The following is an 18,084-nucleotide window of genomic DNA, read 5'->3' as shown; positions in this document are numbered from 1 at the left end:
TTTAATAAAGATTTTGCACATGTGAGCTGTATACAAAAATTGCATAGGACTAGTGTCTGCTTGTCAGCTGGCCTGTTTTTAATATATTAGCTGCACAATGAAGCTGATTCACTAAGGTGTGGTAAGGTTTTAATGTGGATAACGCATGTTATTAGTGAATAGCCTCCAATGAAGAAAATAGGATGTGCAGTAAATAATGTCCATTTTGTGCTTTAAAATATTACTGCACCTTAGTGAATCAGTCTCGTTGTGAGGCCTGATATTTTTAAACCTTATGAACCATTTATTGCTTATAATAAAATAAGATGTATTTCTTTTTATTTAGACAGCTGATCCTAGATGGTCAATGGGATGAAGTCTTGCAATTTATTCAACCTCTCGAGTGCATGGAAAAATTTGACAAGAAAAGGTAATATCCAGTGGTGAAACAATTGTGCTACCCTTCCCTTCCCCACCCAACACCACCTATTATTGTTTCTGAGAACAACTCCTAATGTCTTAGCAAGAGGCTTTTGGACTTAGGGCACTAAGGACTTGATTTAGTAAGATTTTAATAATGGTAATTGCATTATTATTATTATTGCATTATTCATACTGTTAATGTGAGAACTGACCTAATTCCTGAACAGTAAGAGCTCTTGTGAAACAATTCACTTTATATGCATCTACCCTTAAAATCTTACAAGAAATGTAGACGTTTCTAGAAAAGAAACATTATAGGTCTTATAAGATATACAAAACTCAGGTTGTGGTTTGCAAATTGATGGGGTTTGAGACTCTCTTAAAAAATAGTAGTCAGAATGGTTTATTCACATTTGGAGATTTTGCAAAATCTCCATGGCAAATATTAGCCAAATATCGTTTGCTGTTGTAAAAGGAGATATTCACCCATGATTCACTATGATTTAAGGGCCCCAAAATAGACACGTGGCGTGCATAGAAGTTGCGGCCTACTTGTACTCTCCATTCTTGGATTCTGCTCTGTCCCCAAAAGGCTGGTCACTCACCTAGACAGTTTTTAAACTCCTCAGTGCCTGTACTCCAATTAGGTTTATTCCTGTGTTTCAGCCATCAGGATGGGGAGTGTGCGGGTGTAGGGTTTGTATGTGCCCCCATCTGATAGTATGTGTCTGTGCTCCTGCTGCAAATTCCTGCTGTTCTTTCTGTAACTTTCAATCATTTGAAGCTCTCAACATGTGATATCTTTCTTACACCTAGGTATCAGTTATTGTTTGCCTGTTATGTTGTTTTAACTATTTTATTGTTTTTGACATGTTTCTTTATGTGGCTTTGTAACCCATCCCAAACATTTTAGGGATAAATAAATAAATAAACCTGGGCATGTGTGGATAGTTTGTAGGTATGGATGGGTATGTATTGGGGAGGAGCAAGGGGGTACAGGAGTATATGTGTGTGTTCTCCAGCCACTGATGGGGGGGTGTATGTGTATGTTGGGGTTGAGGGGGGGGGGTGTGTGCTGTCCTGTTTCTGTGTCTGGTTTTATCTGAGCACATGGAAACTATTTCTTACCCAAGACATTTTCCACATGCATTTTGTTGATTGCAAAATTCTAGGCTTGTAATTTCCTGCAGCCAGGAATTTTATGCACATAATCTGCACATGAAAACGAATACAAAGGGACACCATGGTCGGGTCCATAAGACATTCCTAAAGTACATCATTGTAAACAGAGCCTAAAATGAATGGAAATGTTCTTTTTATTGACTTTAATCAAATGTAAGAAGTATTGTTTTTGAAGGGATTTTAGGGGGAGGGAATTACCTAGTTATATTTTAATTATTACTTTGCCTTTTTGTTAGGTTTCGTTACATTATTCTGAAGCAGAAGTTTTTAGAAGCCTTGTGTGTGAATAATGCAATGTCAACAGAAGATGAGCCACAACATGTAAGATTTTATAGCTGGAAAGGAGTTAAACAAATACTGTTGGTTAATGTTAGATTGAGATACAATTGTAATATGTATTTTAGCTTGTAGTGCTACACTGTTAATTTATGCTTTGCAAATGGTGAGGCCCATTTTCAGCCAATTAGTAAAGTTCACTGAATAAACTTATCCGGCTAACTTTGCTGTGCCACTGAATAACCCCAACTAAGCCAAAGCTAGCCGGATAAGTTTATCCAGCTGACTTTAGTACTGCTCTCCGGTAGCCCTAAAGTTATCCAGGTATGTTAGCTGGATAATGATGAGAACTGGCATTTATCTGGCTAACGTCGCCGGATGACCTCAGTTATTTCATATGCAGGCTGGAAAAATATGTAATTGTTATAGTTTGTGATTTGTATTGTATGAGAACGACCAAACAAATATTGTGTTACATGAGCTTTTGAGACCACAGTTGCTACCTCTTGCCTTGTGTCCTATACCAGGGGTAGGCAACTCTGGTCCTGGAGTGCCACAAACTGGTCTTGTACTGCCTTCATTGTATGTAAATATATCTTGTGCATATTCATCGTGGAGATCCTGAAAACAAGACCTATTACTGGCACTCCAGGACCAGAGCTGCCTACTTTTGCTCTACATTATCTTTTTTTGTTGGTCCAGTGAAAGGTATAGCTGACCAAAAAGATTTCAGTTCTCCAAAACCAATATTTATTTATTTAAAAAATGTATAATCCATACATAAACATTTGAGTTCATGGCAGCACATATTTTGTTACATACATAATCAAAAGCAAAAAATAATGTAAAAACATTAATGGACACTGGATATTGGAATTTAGTAGTTGCTAAAACTTTGCACTACTTAAAAATACATAATTCTTATCTAGTTTTAGGATGTTTATATTGCTTTAATTGATAATCTGGTATCTGTTAAAATGAGTTGATGAAGAATAATCCAGAATTTAAAAACTCAGTTTTGAAATCCAAGGGCAAGAAACTGTGATGGGAAAGATTAGAGAATAGTTGTGGGAGCACAAGAACTAAATTGAAGACTTGAAATGAAAGCAGTGGGATAATGCTAATGATACTTATGTCATGATCAAAGTTTAAAGTTCATTTTTGCATAAAAATTACTCTTTGACTGGTGAGGAATTTTTTTTAATCTCCCCAGATTACACTAATAGGTGACTACCTGGCTATATAATTGGATGAGGGCTTAGAGGCAAAGTTTCCAATGAGTCTGAACCCCTAAGCACCTCTTTTTTGTAAGAAGGAGTCATTCAAGTAATGACATTGTTTTCCCTTCCATTTAAAGCTTGAGCATTTGTATTTTTTTATTTTTAAAAATGCTTTTGAAGGTCAATTGTATCATTCTGTATATAACTGTACAGAAAAAAATAAAATTAGTACCAAAGAGCACACAATTTCACAGTACAGGAGTGAGTAAGTGGACTACGAACCAGAAAAACAGTTTCACAGAGGTCTCTTGCCTTCTAGCTAGTGTAACTGATTTGTATGTGGAGCTAAGGTGGAATATCAGCACTTGTGACCTTTTCACTTTGTTCAAGCAGGGTGAGCTTGTCTCGTCCTGCGAACATAACTGGAGGCAAGAGAGCGAAGGAAAGGGACGTGATGTTAGGATAGATAGGAAGGGGGGGGGGAGTAGGAAGGAGACTCAAACCAATGGGAAGGGTGGAATTCAAACAGGACGCACGGATTGGTGAATGGTGATAGAAGAGGAAGGGGAGGAGGGGGTTAACGCTCAGTCGGTGAGGAACGGCTGAGGCAGCAGGTTGAGGCTTGTGGTGTGTTTTGATGTATGGTGTTGTATTTGTCGCAGTTGGCGGTAAACCCGAGCCTCAAATGTTGTTAATTGCATTGTATTGTTAAAGTTTATAAAAAGGGGGGGGGGGGGGGAATCTTGTGCAGTGCGGGGCAGTGGCGTAGCCAGAATTGATTTTTTGGGTGGGCACAAGGTTAACATGGGTGGGCTGTAGGCATGCAGGTCTACTAATTGTTTTTTTACTGATAAATAATGCCAAATTATGCAGCATAGCATTCACATCTACGCCTAAGTATGAGGTTTACTTAATAATACAAACATAATTCACGGTGATTTGTGGTACTTTAGCCTTCTTATTATTACGATTTTATACACGGCTCCTACCTGTCCATAAATTTTGAGAGAGCGGTTGTGTTGCTTATATTTAAATTGCTAACATCTCAAAATATAGATATATATTTTTACCTTTGTTGTCTGATCTTTGTATTTTTCTAATCAGTTGGTCCTGGTCTCTTTTTCCCATTTTTTCCCTTATAGCTCATTTCCTAATTCCTTTTCAGTGTCTTTCTTCTATTACTGTCTTCTTCCCTTCCACACACACACACACTCATACACGCTTTCTCTCACAGACTCCCTCTCACACACTCAAGCTCTCGCTCTCATATGCTCTTCCCCCCCCCCCCCCCGCCAAGCTCACATTCTCTGCAGACACACATACAAGTTCTCACTTTCTCACCCCTCCCCAGGCTTATATTCTTATGCACACACAGACGCACATCAAGGCACCCATTCTCACCCACACACATAAACCCAGACTCCCATTCTCACCCACAAACCCATGCTCCCAGTCTCACCCACACATATTCAAGCTCCCATTCTCATCCATACATATACACATTTAAGGTCCTATTCTCACCCACACATACACACATTCAAGCACCCATTCTTATCCACATATTCAAGCTTCCATTCTCACCCACAAACCCAGGCTCTCATTCTCACCCATATATACACACATTCAAGCTCCCATTCTCACCCACCCACAAACCCAGGCTCCCATTCTCACCCACACATACACACATTCAAGCTCCCATTCACCCACATTTTCAAGCTCCCATTCTCACCCACACACAAACCCAGGCTCCCATTCTCAACCACACATACACACATTCGAGCTCCCATTCACCCACATATTCAAGCTTCCATTCTCACCCACATACACACCCAGGCTCCAGTTTTCACCCACACACACACACACTCCCATTCTCATCCACACATACACATTCAATCATGTGCACAGCTTCCGCTTCCTCCCCCCAAAGCAGGAAGATCAGCTGCCTCTCCTGCTGCCACCGGACTCCTGCTATCTTCGGGCGTCGGGCCGTACGGCCCGCCGAACTTCCTGTCGGGGGGAGGGGGGGAGCGGAAGCGCAGCGCACAACGTCCGCTTCCTCCCTCCCCCCCAAGCAGGAAGATCGGCGGGCCATACGGCCCGACGCCCGAAGATAGCAGGAGTCCGGTGGCAGCAGGAGAGGCAGCTGATCTTCCTGTTTTGGGGGAGAAAGCGGAAGCTGTGCGCGGCGCTTCCGCTCCCCCACCCCCAAACAGGAAGTTCGGCGGGCCGTTTGGCCCGAAGATAGCAGGAGAACAGGTGGCAGCAGGAGAGGCCAGCTGATCTTCCTGCATTGGGGGGAGGAAGCGGAAGCTGCGCGCGGCGCTTCCGCTCCCCCCCCCCCCCCCCCCAAACAGGAAGATCAGTTGGCCATACGGCCGCAGCAGCGCTTCCCCATGTGTGCCGTGATGGCGCGCGAGGCGGGGGTTCTCTTGTTCGCTGTCGCGGGGATGGGATCCCGCGACAGCCTTGCAGTTCCGGTGCCAGTTGGGTGGGCCTGGGTCTAAGTTGGGTGGGCACCTGCCCACCCGTGGCTACGCCACTGGTGCGGGGGGGCTGCTGCACGAGATTGCCAAAGAGCAAGAGGGGGGCCGATGCTCGGAGGCATTATATGAGGATGCTCTACCACTGGAAGAGGTGGGGGGCACAGTTGGACTGTTATTTGAATGGGGGGGAGAACGTTGTATTGTAAGTACATTGTGGGGCTCGGGTCTTGATAATAAACTGCGGCCTTTATTATACCAAAAGAAAGTTGTCGATTGATTTGTGGGAAAACCTGGGAATGGGGGGTGGGGGGTGAAAATGTGGTGGGAAGGGGAACGAGTGAGTCTTGCATATCTCAGTTAGAGGCAGCTATGTGCTGGCTAGTTTAATGACTTTTCCATAGTTTCCTTATTTTGAACAACATGGCAGAATTTGGGTACATTCCATTCTGATTTGTAACAATAACTTCTTTCTAGTTTTTTTTTTTTTTTTAATGCGAAATTTTGCTAAAGAAGAGAAGGGGGAAGAGGAGATGTAGAGGATGAAGAATTACTTTTGGTTACTTAAAGAAATCTGAGGCTTTCATTTTTGTGTTCCCCCTGGTTTTAGGGGCTTTTGCCTGTCACAGCATTTGTACTATATTAAAAAATACAGTGGGAAACATGATCACCAGTGTTGTGGTGTCATAAGGGTATACATCACTCTTATTTTTTTTTATCATGACCATTATAATCCAAGGAGGTGGGGGCCCAACCCAGTTACTGTCTATCACAGTCCTCTTTGGAAAATAGCCAGATGAACTCCACCCCTTTGGACTGCGACAATTGTTAAATCTATCAGTGTCTACCATCATAATGGCCAACAGTATTCTTACTCAGAGCTGTACACCTGGAAATGGCAATTATTACCATGTACTTTACCTGTTGGGTTATGATGTTTTTAAATCAATTACTTGTAATATACTGTAATTGTAGAATTATAACTGAGAATTTATCTATGGTTACCATGTCTGACGCAGAAAAAAAACCACTGCCAGTCTATCCAAGATGTAAACAGTGGGACATTTTAAATGCATAAGTTGGATGGAGAAGAGTTTTTAACTGTCACTGTTCATATTGTTCTTTGTTATAGCTGGAATTTACAATGCAAGAAGCTGTAAAGTGTTTACATGCTTTGGAAGAGTATTGCCCATCTAAAGAAGATTACAGCAAGCTCTGTTTATTACTGACATTGCCTCGTCTGACCAACCACGCAGAGTTCAAGGACTGGAACCCCAGTACTGCTAGAGTTCACTGCTTTGAAGAGTCCTGTATCATGGTGGCAGAGTTTATCCCTGCTGACAGAAAACTGAGTGAAGCTGGTTTTAAAGCAAGTAGCAATCGGTTATTCCAGTTGATAATGAAGGGGCTGCTTTATGAGTGTTGTGTAGAATTTTGTCAGAGCAAAGCAACTGGGGAAGAAATTACAGAAAGTGAAGTTTTACTTGGTATTGATTTGTTGTGTGGCAATGGTTGTGATGATTTGGACCTGAGTCTATTATCCTGGCTTCAGAATCTTCCATCTAGTGTTTTTGCTTGTGCTTTTGAGCAGAAGATACTTAATATTCATGTTGATAAACTTCTCAAGCCCTCAAAAGCTGCATATGCTGATCTATTGACACCTCTTATCAGCAAACTTTCTCCCTATCCTTCGTCTCCAATGCGGCGACCTCAGTCAGCTGATGCATACATGTCCCGTTCTTTAAACCCAGCTCTTGATGGACTCTCATGTGGATTAAGTAATCATGACAAGCGAGTCTCAGACGTTGGAAATAAAACCTCTCCAATGTCGCACTCCTTTGCTAATTTCCATTATCCAGGCATACAGAACCTTAATCGAACTGTCATGCTGGAAAATACAGAATGCCACAGTATTTACGAAGAGTCACCAGAACGGTAAGTTTTTCAGATATTTTGAAGTAAAGTCGTAATTCATTTGTGTTTAACTTTTATTTTATTAGCAGCTTTGTTTCCTCCTTCGTATTTATTTCACGCTTCTATCTTCTCTTTACATTGTGCAGTTTTGTATCCATTTAGATAATATGCAGTTGTAATAGAACTTTCTCCAAAACGAATAAGTCGTACTAGTGACTAGCTTCTCCAAAAATTAGAGAATTTGTAAATAAAATGTGAATAAATATGATGAAGAGGAGGTGTGATGGCAGTGGCAGCCTGGAGGGTGAGAAAAGGAGTGGCAGGAGTAGGGGCATGGAGGAGTGATGGTGAAGGGCAGGAATGATAATGATGACCCAGAATGTGAGGGGGGGGAGGGGGGGAAGGGGAGGACAGATAAGAATGGAAAAGTTTATAATTCCCAAGAGATATCTTTATTTATTTATTTGAAGTTTTTTATATACCGACATTCGTTTAGTAACATCATGTTGGTTTACAGTTAATGTTTCGCAACGGCGCTAGAAAAACAGAGATTAGCGGCAGTGCTTTACAATTAGGGGCGGATTTTAAATGCCCTGCGCGCGCCGGCGCGCCTATTTTGCGTAGGCCACCGGCGCGCGTAAATCCGGCTGGATTTACGCGCGCAGGGCCCTCGCACGCCGGCGCGCCTATTTTGCATAGGCCACCGGCGCGCGCAGAGCCCCGGGACGCGCGTAAGTCCCGGGGTTTTTTAAAAGGGGCAGGGAGGGGGCGTGTCGGGGGCGATCCCGAAACGACACGGCGTTTCGGGGGCGGGCCCGGGGGCGTGGTCGAGGCCTCCGGATCAGCCCCCGGGTCGGGTGATGGTGTGCCAGCAGCCCGCTGACGCGCGCAGATTTACGTCTGCTTTTAGCAGGCGTAAATCTGCCAACAAAGGTAAGGGGGGGGGTTTAGATAGGGCCAGGGGGGTGAGTTAGGGAAGGGAAGGTGGGGGGAGGGCAAAGGAAAGTTCCCTCCGAGGCCGCTCTGAAATCGGAGCGGCCTCGGAGGGAACAGGCAGCGCGCGCTGGGCTCGGCATGCGCAGGTTGCACAAATGTGCACCCCCTTGCGCGCGCCGACCCCGGATTTCATAAGATACGCGCGGCTATGCGCGTATCTTATAAAATCCAGCGTACTTTTGTTCGTGCCTGGTGCGCGAACAAAATTACGTGATCGCGCAAGTTTTTAAAATCTACCCCTTAATGTTCAACTTAGGAGAAAGAAAGTCCACCATGTTTCATAACAATACTAAGAGAAAGCGAATAACAGAGTAATAAATGATAATGCAAACGGGGGGTTAACTAAATAAACTAGCATTAAATGGTTAGTTAAAAAGATTAATAAAGGAAACATTTATAGAGATATTATTGGAAGTACTTTAGAGAACGCTGAAGAACAGTACAAAATTTACAGAACTTAATCGTGTGGTGAATGCATGGGGAGGGCAAGGAAAAAAAATGAGGAGAAATTCCAAAAAAATGAGGCAAAATGCATGGCAGATTGCAGAAGTAATAACAACCTTTAGAGGAGGGAGCATTTCCAGAGGGGGAAGTCGAGGTCGTAGGGATATAAGTAGCACGTTGTGAAAGGGGGGGTCAGAGGGGGCAGGTGTATCAGAGAAAGGAAAAGATGTCAGGATAAAAGCCGATGGATTAGAGAGGCGGGGGGGGGGGGGGGGGGAGGGCGGAAATGAAATACGATATTGTATACTTTATGCAAAGGCTTTTAAGAATAGCCAAGTTTTGAGTTTTTGCTTGAATTTTTTCGGGCATAATTCCTGACTAACATCAGGAGGCACACTGTTCCAGCAAGAGGGGCCGCCTATGGCAAAGGCACGTTTTCTAGTTGTGTCGAGTCTGATAATTTTGTGAGAGGGTGTGTGGCGTGTGGCTGCATGTTGTGCTCTATGGGTTCTGGAGTTACATTAAAATGGTTACATTAGGTGCACTAATAGTTTACTTTAATCACCCCTAGCACTTATGGTGATATGGGCTCTTCTGTAAATGTTTTAAACATAAATCACTTCTGTTGCAAAAGAATCTCTAAAATCAGTATAGGATATTTTTCTGTAGGGCTGAATTAGCCATTACATTTGGGTGAAGTCATCTGGCTGCTCCAAACACATCCATCTCTTAGGGCCTTATTTTCTAAACGGATCGCACGCTATAAGGGACATTTCGTACACGAAACGTCCCTTATCGCGTGCGATACCAAAATGGGGGCGGATTCGGCCCCGGAAGAGGAGGAGTCGGGGCGTCACCGGGGCCGACGCCGCAGACGACGAAAAGGTAAGGCCCTTTTCGCGTCCGAGTTCGCGCCCAATAGCTACACCTCCTATGGTGGCGTTATTGGGTGCAAAACCGGCAGCGATCGCACCGCGATGGTGCGATCGCTGCCGGCTAGCGCAGGTCTATTTATTTATTAGGCGATTTTATATACCGTCATTCCAAAAGAAGATCACAACTGTTTACGGTATCAGCATTCATATTCATGGTCAAAGGTCATATGCTTTGTGTTAACGGTCACTATAATTCATATTCTAGTTCATAATTATACATCTTGAAGGGTATGGTAGTAGTTCCTATCTAATTTAGTTCATGTTATTTATTTATTTAACATTTTTATAGGCCGACATTCGTTGGGAACATCATATTGGTTTACATAGAACATTAATGCAGCATTAAATAGCTTTACAAGGAACATAGATTAAAACAAATAATATTTGGAAAATACATTAAAACATATAATCTTTGGAACATTAGGCTAAGAAGGCAATGTTTATGTTTAAATTTTAAAAGTACAAGGAACATAGATTAAATCTATAATATTTGGAATAGTCGGAAAATGTAACTGTATACGTTTAAATGTAACAAAGTAACAGCAATATTAAGTAACAAAGAAAATTAGGTTTCAGTTAAGTTGTAGGGGAACGATGTAGTTGCACGTTAATTGAATTGTGGGGAGGGGGGTTCACAGGGATAGGCGGAGGATGAGAATAAAAAGGGGGGGGGAGGTAGGGAGAGGGAAGGAGGTGCTTTGAGGGGTGAGGGGGTTAAGAGGGGCAGATGTGGTAAATCTATTAAAAAGTTTTAGTTATAGTGTTAGGCTTGCTTGAATAACCATGTCGTGAGTTTTTGTTTAAATTTTTTGGGGCAGAGTTCTTGTCTTAAGTTAGTTGGCATAGTGTTTCAGAGAGCTGGTCCAGCAATGTGAATTTAGGTCTACATAATAGTGAAAATAGATTCTAATCATAGTAGCAATACCTTTATATCATTCATTATATATTGTTTGTTCGACTTGCATTATAGTGGTTTACCTTAAATTGTAAGCCTTTCTAAAGAACCATGTTTTCAGCTCACGCTCGAAGTTCTTTCTTTTTGTTATCTGATGTAATGGCTCTGGAAGTGACTTCCACAGCTTGGGGCCTGCTATTGCAAACATTGTCTCTTATTTGCATTAGGTGTGTGTTCCGAGTGGAGGGTACCATTAGGAGACCTTTGTTTCTGTGATTTTAGGTCTCTCTGTGGTTTATAGTGTTTGTTTTATTTATTTATTTAGATGATTATATTCTGCTTTTTGCACTTTTTTCAGCACTTCATTCAAGTACTGTAGGTATTTCCCTATCCCCAGAGGACCTACAATTCAAGTTTGTACCTGAGGCAATGAGGGTAAAGTGACAAGGAGCATTGTGTTGTAGTGTCACTCCTAATAGGCATGGATTGATATGGTTGATGTTGAATATTAGGGACAACACTTTATAATGAATTCTTGATTGTACAGGAAGCCAGTGCAGGGCTATCAGTGAGGGAGTGATGTGTTCAAATTTCCTTGTCCTGAGAAGGAGTCTTGCTGATGCATTTTGAGGTAACTGTAGTGGTTGTAGTAGACTTGCGGGGAGGCCTAGTAAAAGGGAGTTGCAGTAGTCTAAATTTGAAAATATAAGTGCTTGTAAGGTTTTAGTCGATGTAGAATTTTCAGCTTGGAGTATCCTGATTTGTTTAATTTGCTTATGCTTTTTCATAGTGAAGTTCTCATTGATCTGAATTCCAAGGTCTCAAACCTCATCTGATGGAGTAACATTGGTAATTCCTAGATTTAGGGTTGGCGGTTTGAGTATCGAGTTGTCTCTCCTTATCCATATAATTTCCGATTTTTTTTGTGTTAAGAATTAGTTTCAGTTGGGAACGTTTTTTTTAGTATTGCCTTCATGTATGTTGACAGGGTTGTCGCAGTTTTTTCAATTGTTTTGTCGAAAGAGATGTAGAATTGTATATCGTCTGTATACAGGAAGAAGTTGATTCCCAGATTTGCTAGTACTGAGCATATGTGAGAATTCCCGCTTGAGAATTGCCCCGTGAGCCATCTTGGTCTTTATTTTATTTTTTTGTCTGAGCACCAGCAAGGATGTGAATCTATATATTTCTGGGTTTTTTTTCTGTGAAAAACTTTTTTTTTTTTTTTTTTTTTAAAGTTGCCTGGCTGCCTCAGCCCCCAAACAGCACTTTTCAGTGCTATTAAAAAAAAAAAAAAAAAAGAGGGGAGAAGATTAAGAACCTATTGTTCCTCAGCATGGGCAGTAAGAAGAAATCCATGGTGAAATGGGTTCAAGGACTGTGTTTGTGGTACAAGAATGTCTATCAATGGACATGAACTCTGCTACATTGCCTCAGACTGGACCATGACTAGGCCATTTGTTAACCATTGTGGATAGATGTCCCTGCATACTCAGGAAATGAAGGCCTGGAAAATGGAGAAACTGTGTAAGTCTCTCAGAAGCCACAGTATGTCCTCCTCCCAGAGTGCAGCATTGTCTGCCTCCCCTGGGACTTGAGTTGAGCAGGAGCTCCTGAAAAGTATCTTCCCCATCAGCAAACAGGCCACATCCTTAGGGCTGAGTAAGCGACATGTGTCAAAGAAGAGAAGGTGTCATTCTTTGGAGCAGTCTATGCACAAAACACCTAATGTTGGGTCCTTAGGCATACAGCAGTTCGGTGTCATTGAAGAAAAAGGCCAAGGTGCCATTGACGGATAAGTCCACGGCACCGTCAAAGCACAAGACACCAGTGCATAAATTCTTAATGCAGTGAGCCCCAGAAATTAAAATGCATCAGTCCTCAACACTTTTACCATCTGGACAGGTTGCTCCATCATTGATGCATCATGCTGCAGTACTTCTTACGCAGCTGTATTTAGGCCTGCACAGAATTTTGTTGGTGGCAAAAGGTGATATCATTTTTCTACCCTCACCAATTATCAGAGATCTTACACCAACAAAATTAATGGAGCAAGGACAACACCTCCAGAACCAGTTTGTTCTCTGGTACCTTTCACATCCAGTTCAGATTTTGTAGAGCCTAGAAGATGTGCAAGATTCCATTTTGGTATCAGAAGATGATGTTTCATCACCCACGGCAAGTGAAAGGACACATCAGCCCCTTGACCAGATAGGGAGCTGGTGAAAGATTTCTTTACCCCCATGGTGGCTAAAGATAAAGAGGGTACCTTCCAATCTCTCTTTTTCAGGATGTCAGATTTACTTCTATGAGAAGGAATCCCAATATTTCTGATTTAGGGTGGATGCTCCATCAGAACTCCTGTGTGGTGGTTCTTGTCCAAGAAATTTTACTTGCAGTGGAGTCCAGACAGTCAGAGGATGTTCACCAGGACTATACCCCTTCTCAGTCTCCTTTTTCATCATTGGGGTCCTGGTTCAGTGTTCCCACTCCTCTCAGCTTTGAAGAGAAGTCGATGGGAATCACTTCCAGACCTCCAGAACACTGTCTCCACTGGAAGACCTTTCTTACTCCAGATTTCTGGACAAGCTGGTAAAAACATTTGGAGTTAATGTATGTAGCAACAAAGATTCTTCCACAAACATATTTGGCTTCCTCTAGATTCTGGAAACTGGCGGAAACAGCAGCAATTCCGATTCATAGTATCCTGCAACAATTACAAACCAGAATGTGGGAAAATGCTATTTTCTGAGTCCTGGTAGGAAGAAAACTAGACTTCAAGTATAGAGTATGAAAATCTTTTGGGGTTTGGAATAGTACAGTTACCTCACCAATCAGTTGTGAAATCAGCTCTTTAAAAAGGAGAGAAAATATGGATATACTCAAGGATCCCAGGCTACTGGACACTTTAGTAAAAACATTTTACAAAGCTTTATGCTTAATGCATGAATCTTCACTAACCATTTCTACATGGTTCAGTATTTACATAGGTTTATTCAAAAACTGAAGCTTTTTCTTCCATTTGTGAAGGCAAAGTTGCATGCTCTCAGCCACTCTTAGATGCAGAAGAGTATATATGCCACCTTCTTAGAAGAAATGTCTAATTTCCCACAGTCCGAAGTGAAAAACACATGAATAACTCACAATGTAACACAGATTCCACTCAGTTTTAATAATGCAGTAGTACTTAATGTTTAATGAACTCCCAATATAATAATATTGATTATTGAACATAATTATGCAATATCAATTCTGCCATTTCAATAATAAAATCAGCTGGTATCCTCTGGGGGTGTAGGTCTTTGTCAAAATATCTGTGGGATTGTCTAGGGCTGCCCGCTGAGTATATTCATACAGAGGGACTGTATGTCCATGGTAACAAAAATAATTTCACCCGACACTGGTTCCATTCTCTATAATAAATGCAGTGCATGGGTAGCATCCTGAACATAAGATCTCGCTTTCAATACTATTAGTTTAAAAAAACCCCAAAACAATCAATGAATATAGCTATGGGTTTGAACAGTGACCCTTTGATAGAAACAATGGGTCTACCTGGTGGAGCATCCATAGATTCATGGATTTTTGGGACTATATGTATTACTGGAATAATGGGATGTTCCACCTGTAGGAAACTCAGTTCCTTTGTGGTTAAACAATTGAGATGTTGTACCGTGACCAAACAATCTCGTATCTGATTAGATAACCATTGTGTGGGATCAAATTCCAATCTATTATAATAATTGATGTCATTCATTTGTTTCATAATTTCTGCCACATACATTTCTTTACTCAAAATAACCTCGGCTCCGCCTTTATCTGCGGGCTTGCTTACGTTTCATCATTCGTAGATAACTGTTGTAAGGCCTGATGTTCATTTCTCGTACGATTATACTGGCGCCATTTGTATTGTTGTTCCAAGATCTGCAAATCCTTTAATACCAATTCCTTAAAAGTATATAACATTGGATCGATTGGACCTCCCCGGTAACCATCGAGATCTAGGCTTTGCTAACGATGAATCACTTAACATGGTTTGCTGTGAGAAGATCCATTTGATGACATGGATTGTACCTCAACAGTGTCCATCAGGGTGAATTCTCTATGCCTTGACTGAGAGCCAGTATCCTATGCGATGATGTATGAAAAACTGGCAGATGTCCATGACTAGGTGATCACCTTTTCAGAGAAAAGCTTAGAGAAACGGTTGCTCAAATAAAGGAACAGTGGGTAATCCAGTCCCTCATTAAAGGACAAGAACAACAGCCTTCAGCAAGTGGTCCTTACTCCAGTTTTAAAAAGCCATACTTCCAGAGATGCCCCTTCCAGCTTTTTCAACAATACCAGATGCCACCTTTGCTGCCACAATAGCAACAACCTCTGGTTCACACTCGACAGCATGAGCACCATCAGCCAAAGCCTGGACCAAGTTTTTAACCACCTTTTAAACCCAGCACTATCCTCACCAATAGGAGGAAGAATCCAGCACTACCTGGAAGAGTGGCACAAGTTCACCAGAGATTGCTGAATTCTAAAGATTGTGGAGTCTGGATACCACTTGCATTTCTCTCAGCTTCCCAAACTTCCTCATTGCTTAGTCTTTGATCGGATCTGTTTCACTGGACACAACTCTGCCTGTTCCTCCCTATCACCATAGCCAGGGGTACTACTTCTTTATCCCCAAGAAATTTGGGGTATTTGTTCCATCCTGGATTTAAGAAGCGTGAACAAGCATATTCTGTAGGAGAAATTTAAAATGAATTCCCTCCACATAATTCTCCCCTTCATCCAAAAAGGGGATGGATGTGTATGTTGGATATAAAGGATGCTTATACCCATATTCCCATTCATCCCTCCCATTAACATTATCTGTGATTTTATTGTATACTGTTCCCATTATCAATACAGAGTCCTCCCCTTCCCCTCTCAGCAGCACCAAGGGTCTTCACCAACTGCCTGGCTATAGTAGCAGCATGTCTGTGGTGAAAGGGCATCTCTTATGTGGACGACTGCCTTATGACTGTGAACTCCAAGGAAGGTGTACTAACCTTGCTGCAAAAGGTGGTATGACTCCTACAGTTCTAGGATTCCTAGTGAATTTTGAGAAATCAACTCTTGATTCCCTTTCACAAAATCAAATTCATTGGAGAGTGGATAGATTGTCTACAGGAGAGAGCTTTCTTCCTGTCAGATTGGGTAAATACTCTCAGATCCCTTTTGTAAAAACTATTGACTACAGATCAGTCAACAGCCAGAGAAATTCCAGTTTTTTGGGCCACATGGCAGTGGCGATTCACATAATTTTACTATCCCACTTTCACATATGACTTCTGCAGTGGGTTTTCCACTTTCAGTGGGACCAGCTTATTCAGCCTTTGTCAACCAGAAGGACAATTTCACAGCAAATAAAACAAGATCTACACTGGTGGCTAGATCTTTACATCCTTCAGGAAGGATCTCCACTCTAATTCCTCACCAAGTCACATTGGTGACAGGTACCTCCATAAAAGGTTGGGGAGCCCACACTGGACCCTTTCAAACTCAAGAAACATGGTCTTTCATAGAAATAGACAGTTTCAAATCAACCTTCTAAAACTGAGAGCAATCAAATATGCTCTTACAGCATTTTATTTATTTATTTGTGGGTTTTTTATATACCGGTCATCGTTTGGAACATCTGATCGGTTTACAGCAGAACATTCAATTCAGCAACAGGCTTTACATATAACTAATCATTTAACAGTGTTAACATATAACTAATCATTTAACTGTGTTAACAGACAGTGAAATGTTAGAGGAAAACTGTTGCAGTTTGGGTCCTTCCCTGAAGGAAGCAAGCATTCACTTGCTTCCTTCAGGGGAAGAGCATTCTCATTCAAACTGACAACCAGGTGGACACATAATGGTGCGCTTAAAGATGCCTAGGCGGGTGCTCAAGTTGTTTACAGAGTGAGTGCTTGAGTAGGCACTCAGTTGAGTGTCTACCTGAATAGTGTATTAGGTAACTAATTTTTGAGCACCTATTTTTTTTTCAAGCACCTATTGCGAGCACAGCTGGGTGTGCATAGTTCTCAGACTCCTGTTGGAGCATACTGAAAACTCTTGGCGTCGATGGCAAAGAAGCCTAAATGCCTTAACCTTGTGCTGCTTGCCATATCCGAGCATCTCAGCCTGGTGTTTCCTCTAACTTGTATCAGCACTGTTTGGAGGCTCAGGGAGAATTGTCTCCAACTGATTTTGCTAAGCCTGGTCCTTCCCAGCATAATGCAGGAATGAAAAAAAAAAGAGCTGCCAGAGGTTTTGCCTGTCTCTGGGGCTCCCATAACTGGTTTATTTATTTATTTATTTTATTTAAAAACTTTTCTATACCGTCGCTAAGTTATATACCATCGCAACGGTTTACAAATAGGCACATAGGTTTGTCAGCAGGTTTACAAATAGGCACATAGGTTTGTCAGCAGGGGAAGATAGTTCAATGGGCGCAGCACCGATGCCCCCCTGGTTTTGACATGGACCCCTCTGCCTTTTCTGGGGGAATTTTTCAAGGGCTGCAGTCCTTTCTCAGGTGCAGTCGTCAACCCCAGCCAATCTTAACAGATCAGGATTACAGGCTTCCATGTACCTGGTACTGGAGGTAAGCATCTAAGTATGTCTAGACCTGATTCGGGTCATGCCGATTGGGATCCAGATGGCACGGATGATGAACCCAATCCTTAGTCCCTGGAGGATGGGGAAAATTCCTTCAGGGCTGGAGCCGTGTAGAGCTATGCAGTTACTGGGCATCCTGGGGGCTGATTTCCTTTGCCAAGTATTAATCTTTTCTAAATGTATCATTCTGGCCTGGCTTCCTGCAGCCCAACATTTATTCTCTTTTTTTCATGTCTAAATGTTTGTGTTCCTTCTGCATTATCTCGCCACATCTTGTAGGATGACATCTATCATGTCTTATCAGTGTCTATACTTTCCTTTGTAGTTGGTTTCCACACAGACCACACATGTATCCCATGTGGGCCATTCCCATTTCCTTCACTTTTTGTTGACCAGCCAACATCCTGCAGTTCATATACTGACACATATTGGCACCAAGCTTAGTAGGACACAGTTCAGTATACAGCTATATACAAAAGCCTCTTATTTGTTCTCTATTTTGAAGGCTATTCAAGAGCTGATTGTTATTGAATGGAGCACCCCGGAAGCTAATTTTGAAGGGGAATGAGCCTTGTAGGGCTGTACCCTCGGGATATGGCCACGAAAGAGCAATTGCGCTTCCGAAAGTGGATGTGCTTGGGTGTGCCATCACCAAGCAGATGACTAACCCTGCAGGCCATCCTTAAGCAGGC

At 42.1% G+C, this 18,084-nt stretch overlaps 1 protein-coding gene across 2 annotated transcripts in view; it reads left to right on the top strand.

Moving 5' to 3' along the window:
* The window catches only part of WDR47 (WD repeat domain 47), a 125,082-nt gene that overhangs the window by 31,284 nt on the left and 75,714 nt on the right, over positions 1–18,084 (top strand). For both annotated transcript variants that reach the window (XM_029618230.1, XM_029618231.1), the window contains exons 3-5: positions 326–409; positions 1,821–1,905; positions 6,693–7,495. In XM_029618230.1, the coding sequence (XP_029474090.1) occupies positions 326–409; positions 1,821–1,905; positions 6,693–7,495 (972 nt within the window). The remainder of the gene's footprint in view (positions 1–325; positions 410–1,820; positions 1,906–6,692; positions 7,496–18,084) is intronic.

This window comes from Rhinatrema bivittatum, chromosome 10, assembly GCF_901001135.1.
Source record: "Rhinatrema bivittatum chromosome 10, aRhiBiv1.1, whole genome shotgun sequence".
Taxonomy (NCBI): Eukaryota; Metazoa; Chordata; class Amphibia; order Gymnophiona; family Rhinatrematidae; genus Rhinatrema; species Rhinatrema bivittatum.
Note: the sequence above shows the minus strand (reverse complement) of the source record. Positions and strands in the feature narration are given on the sequence as shown.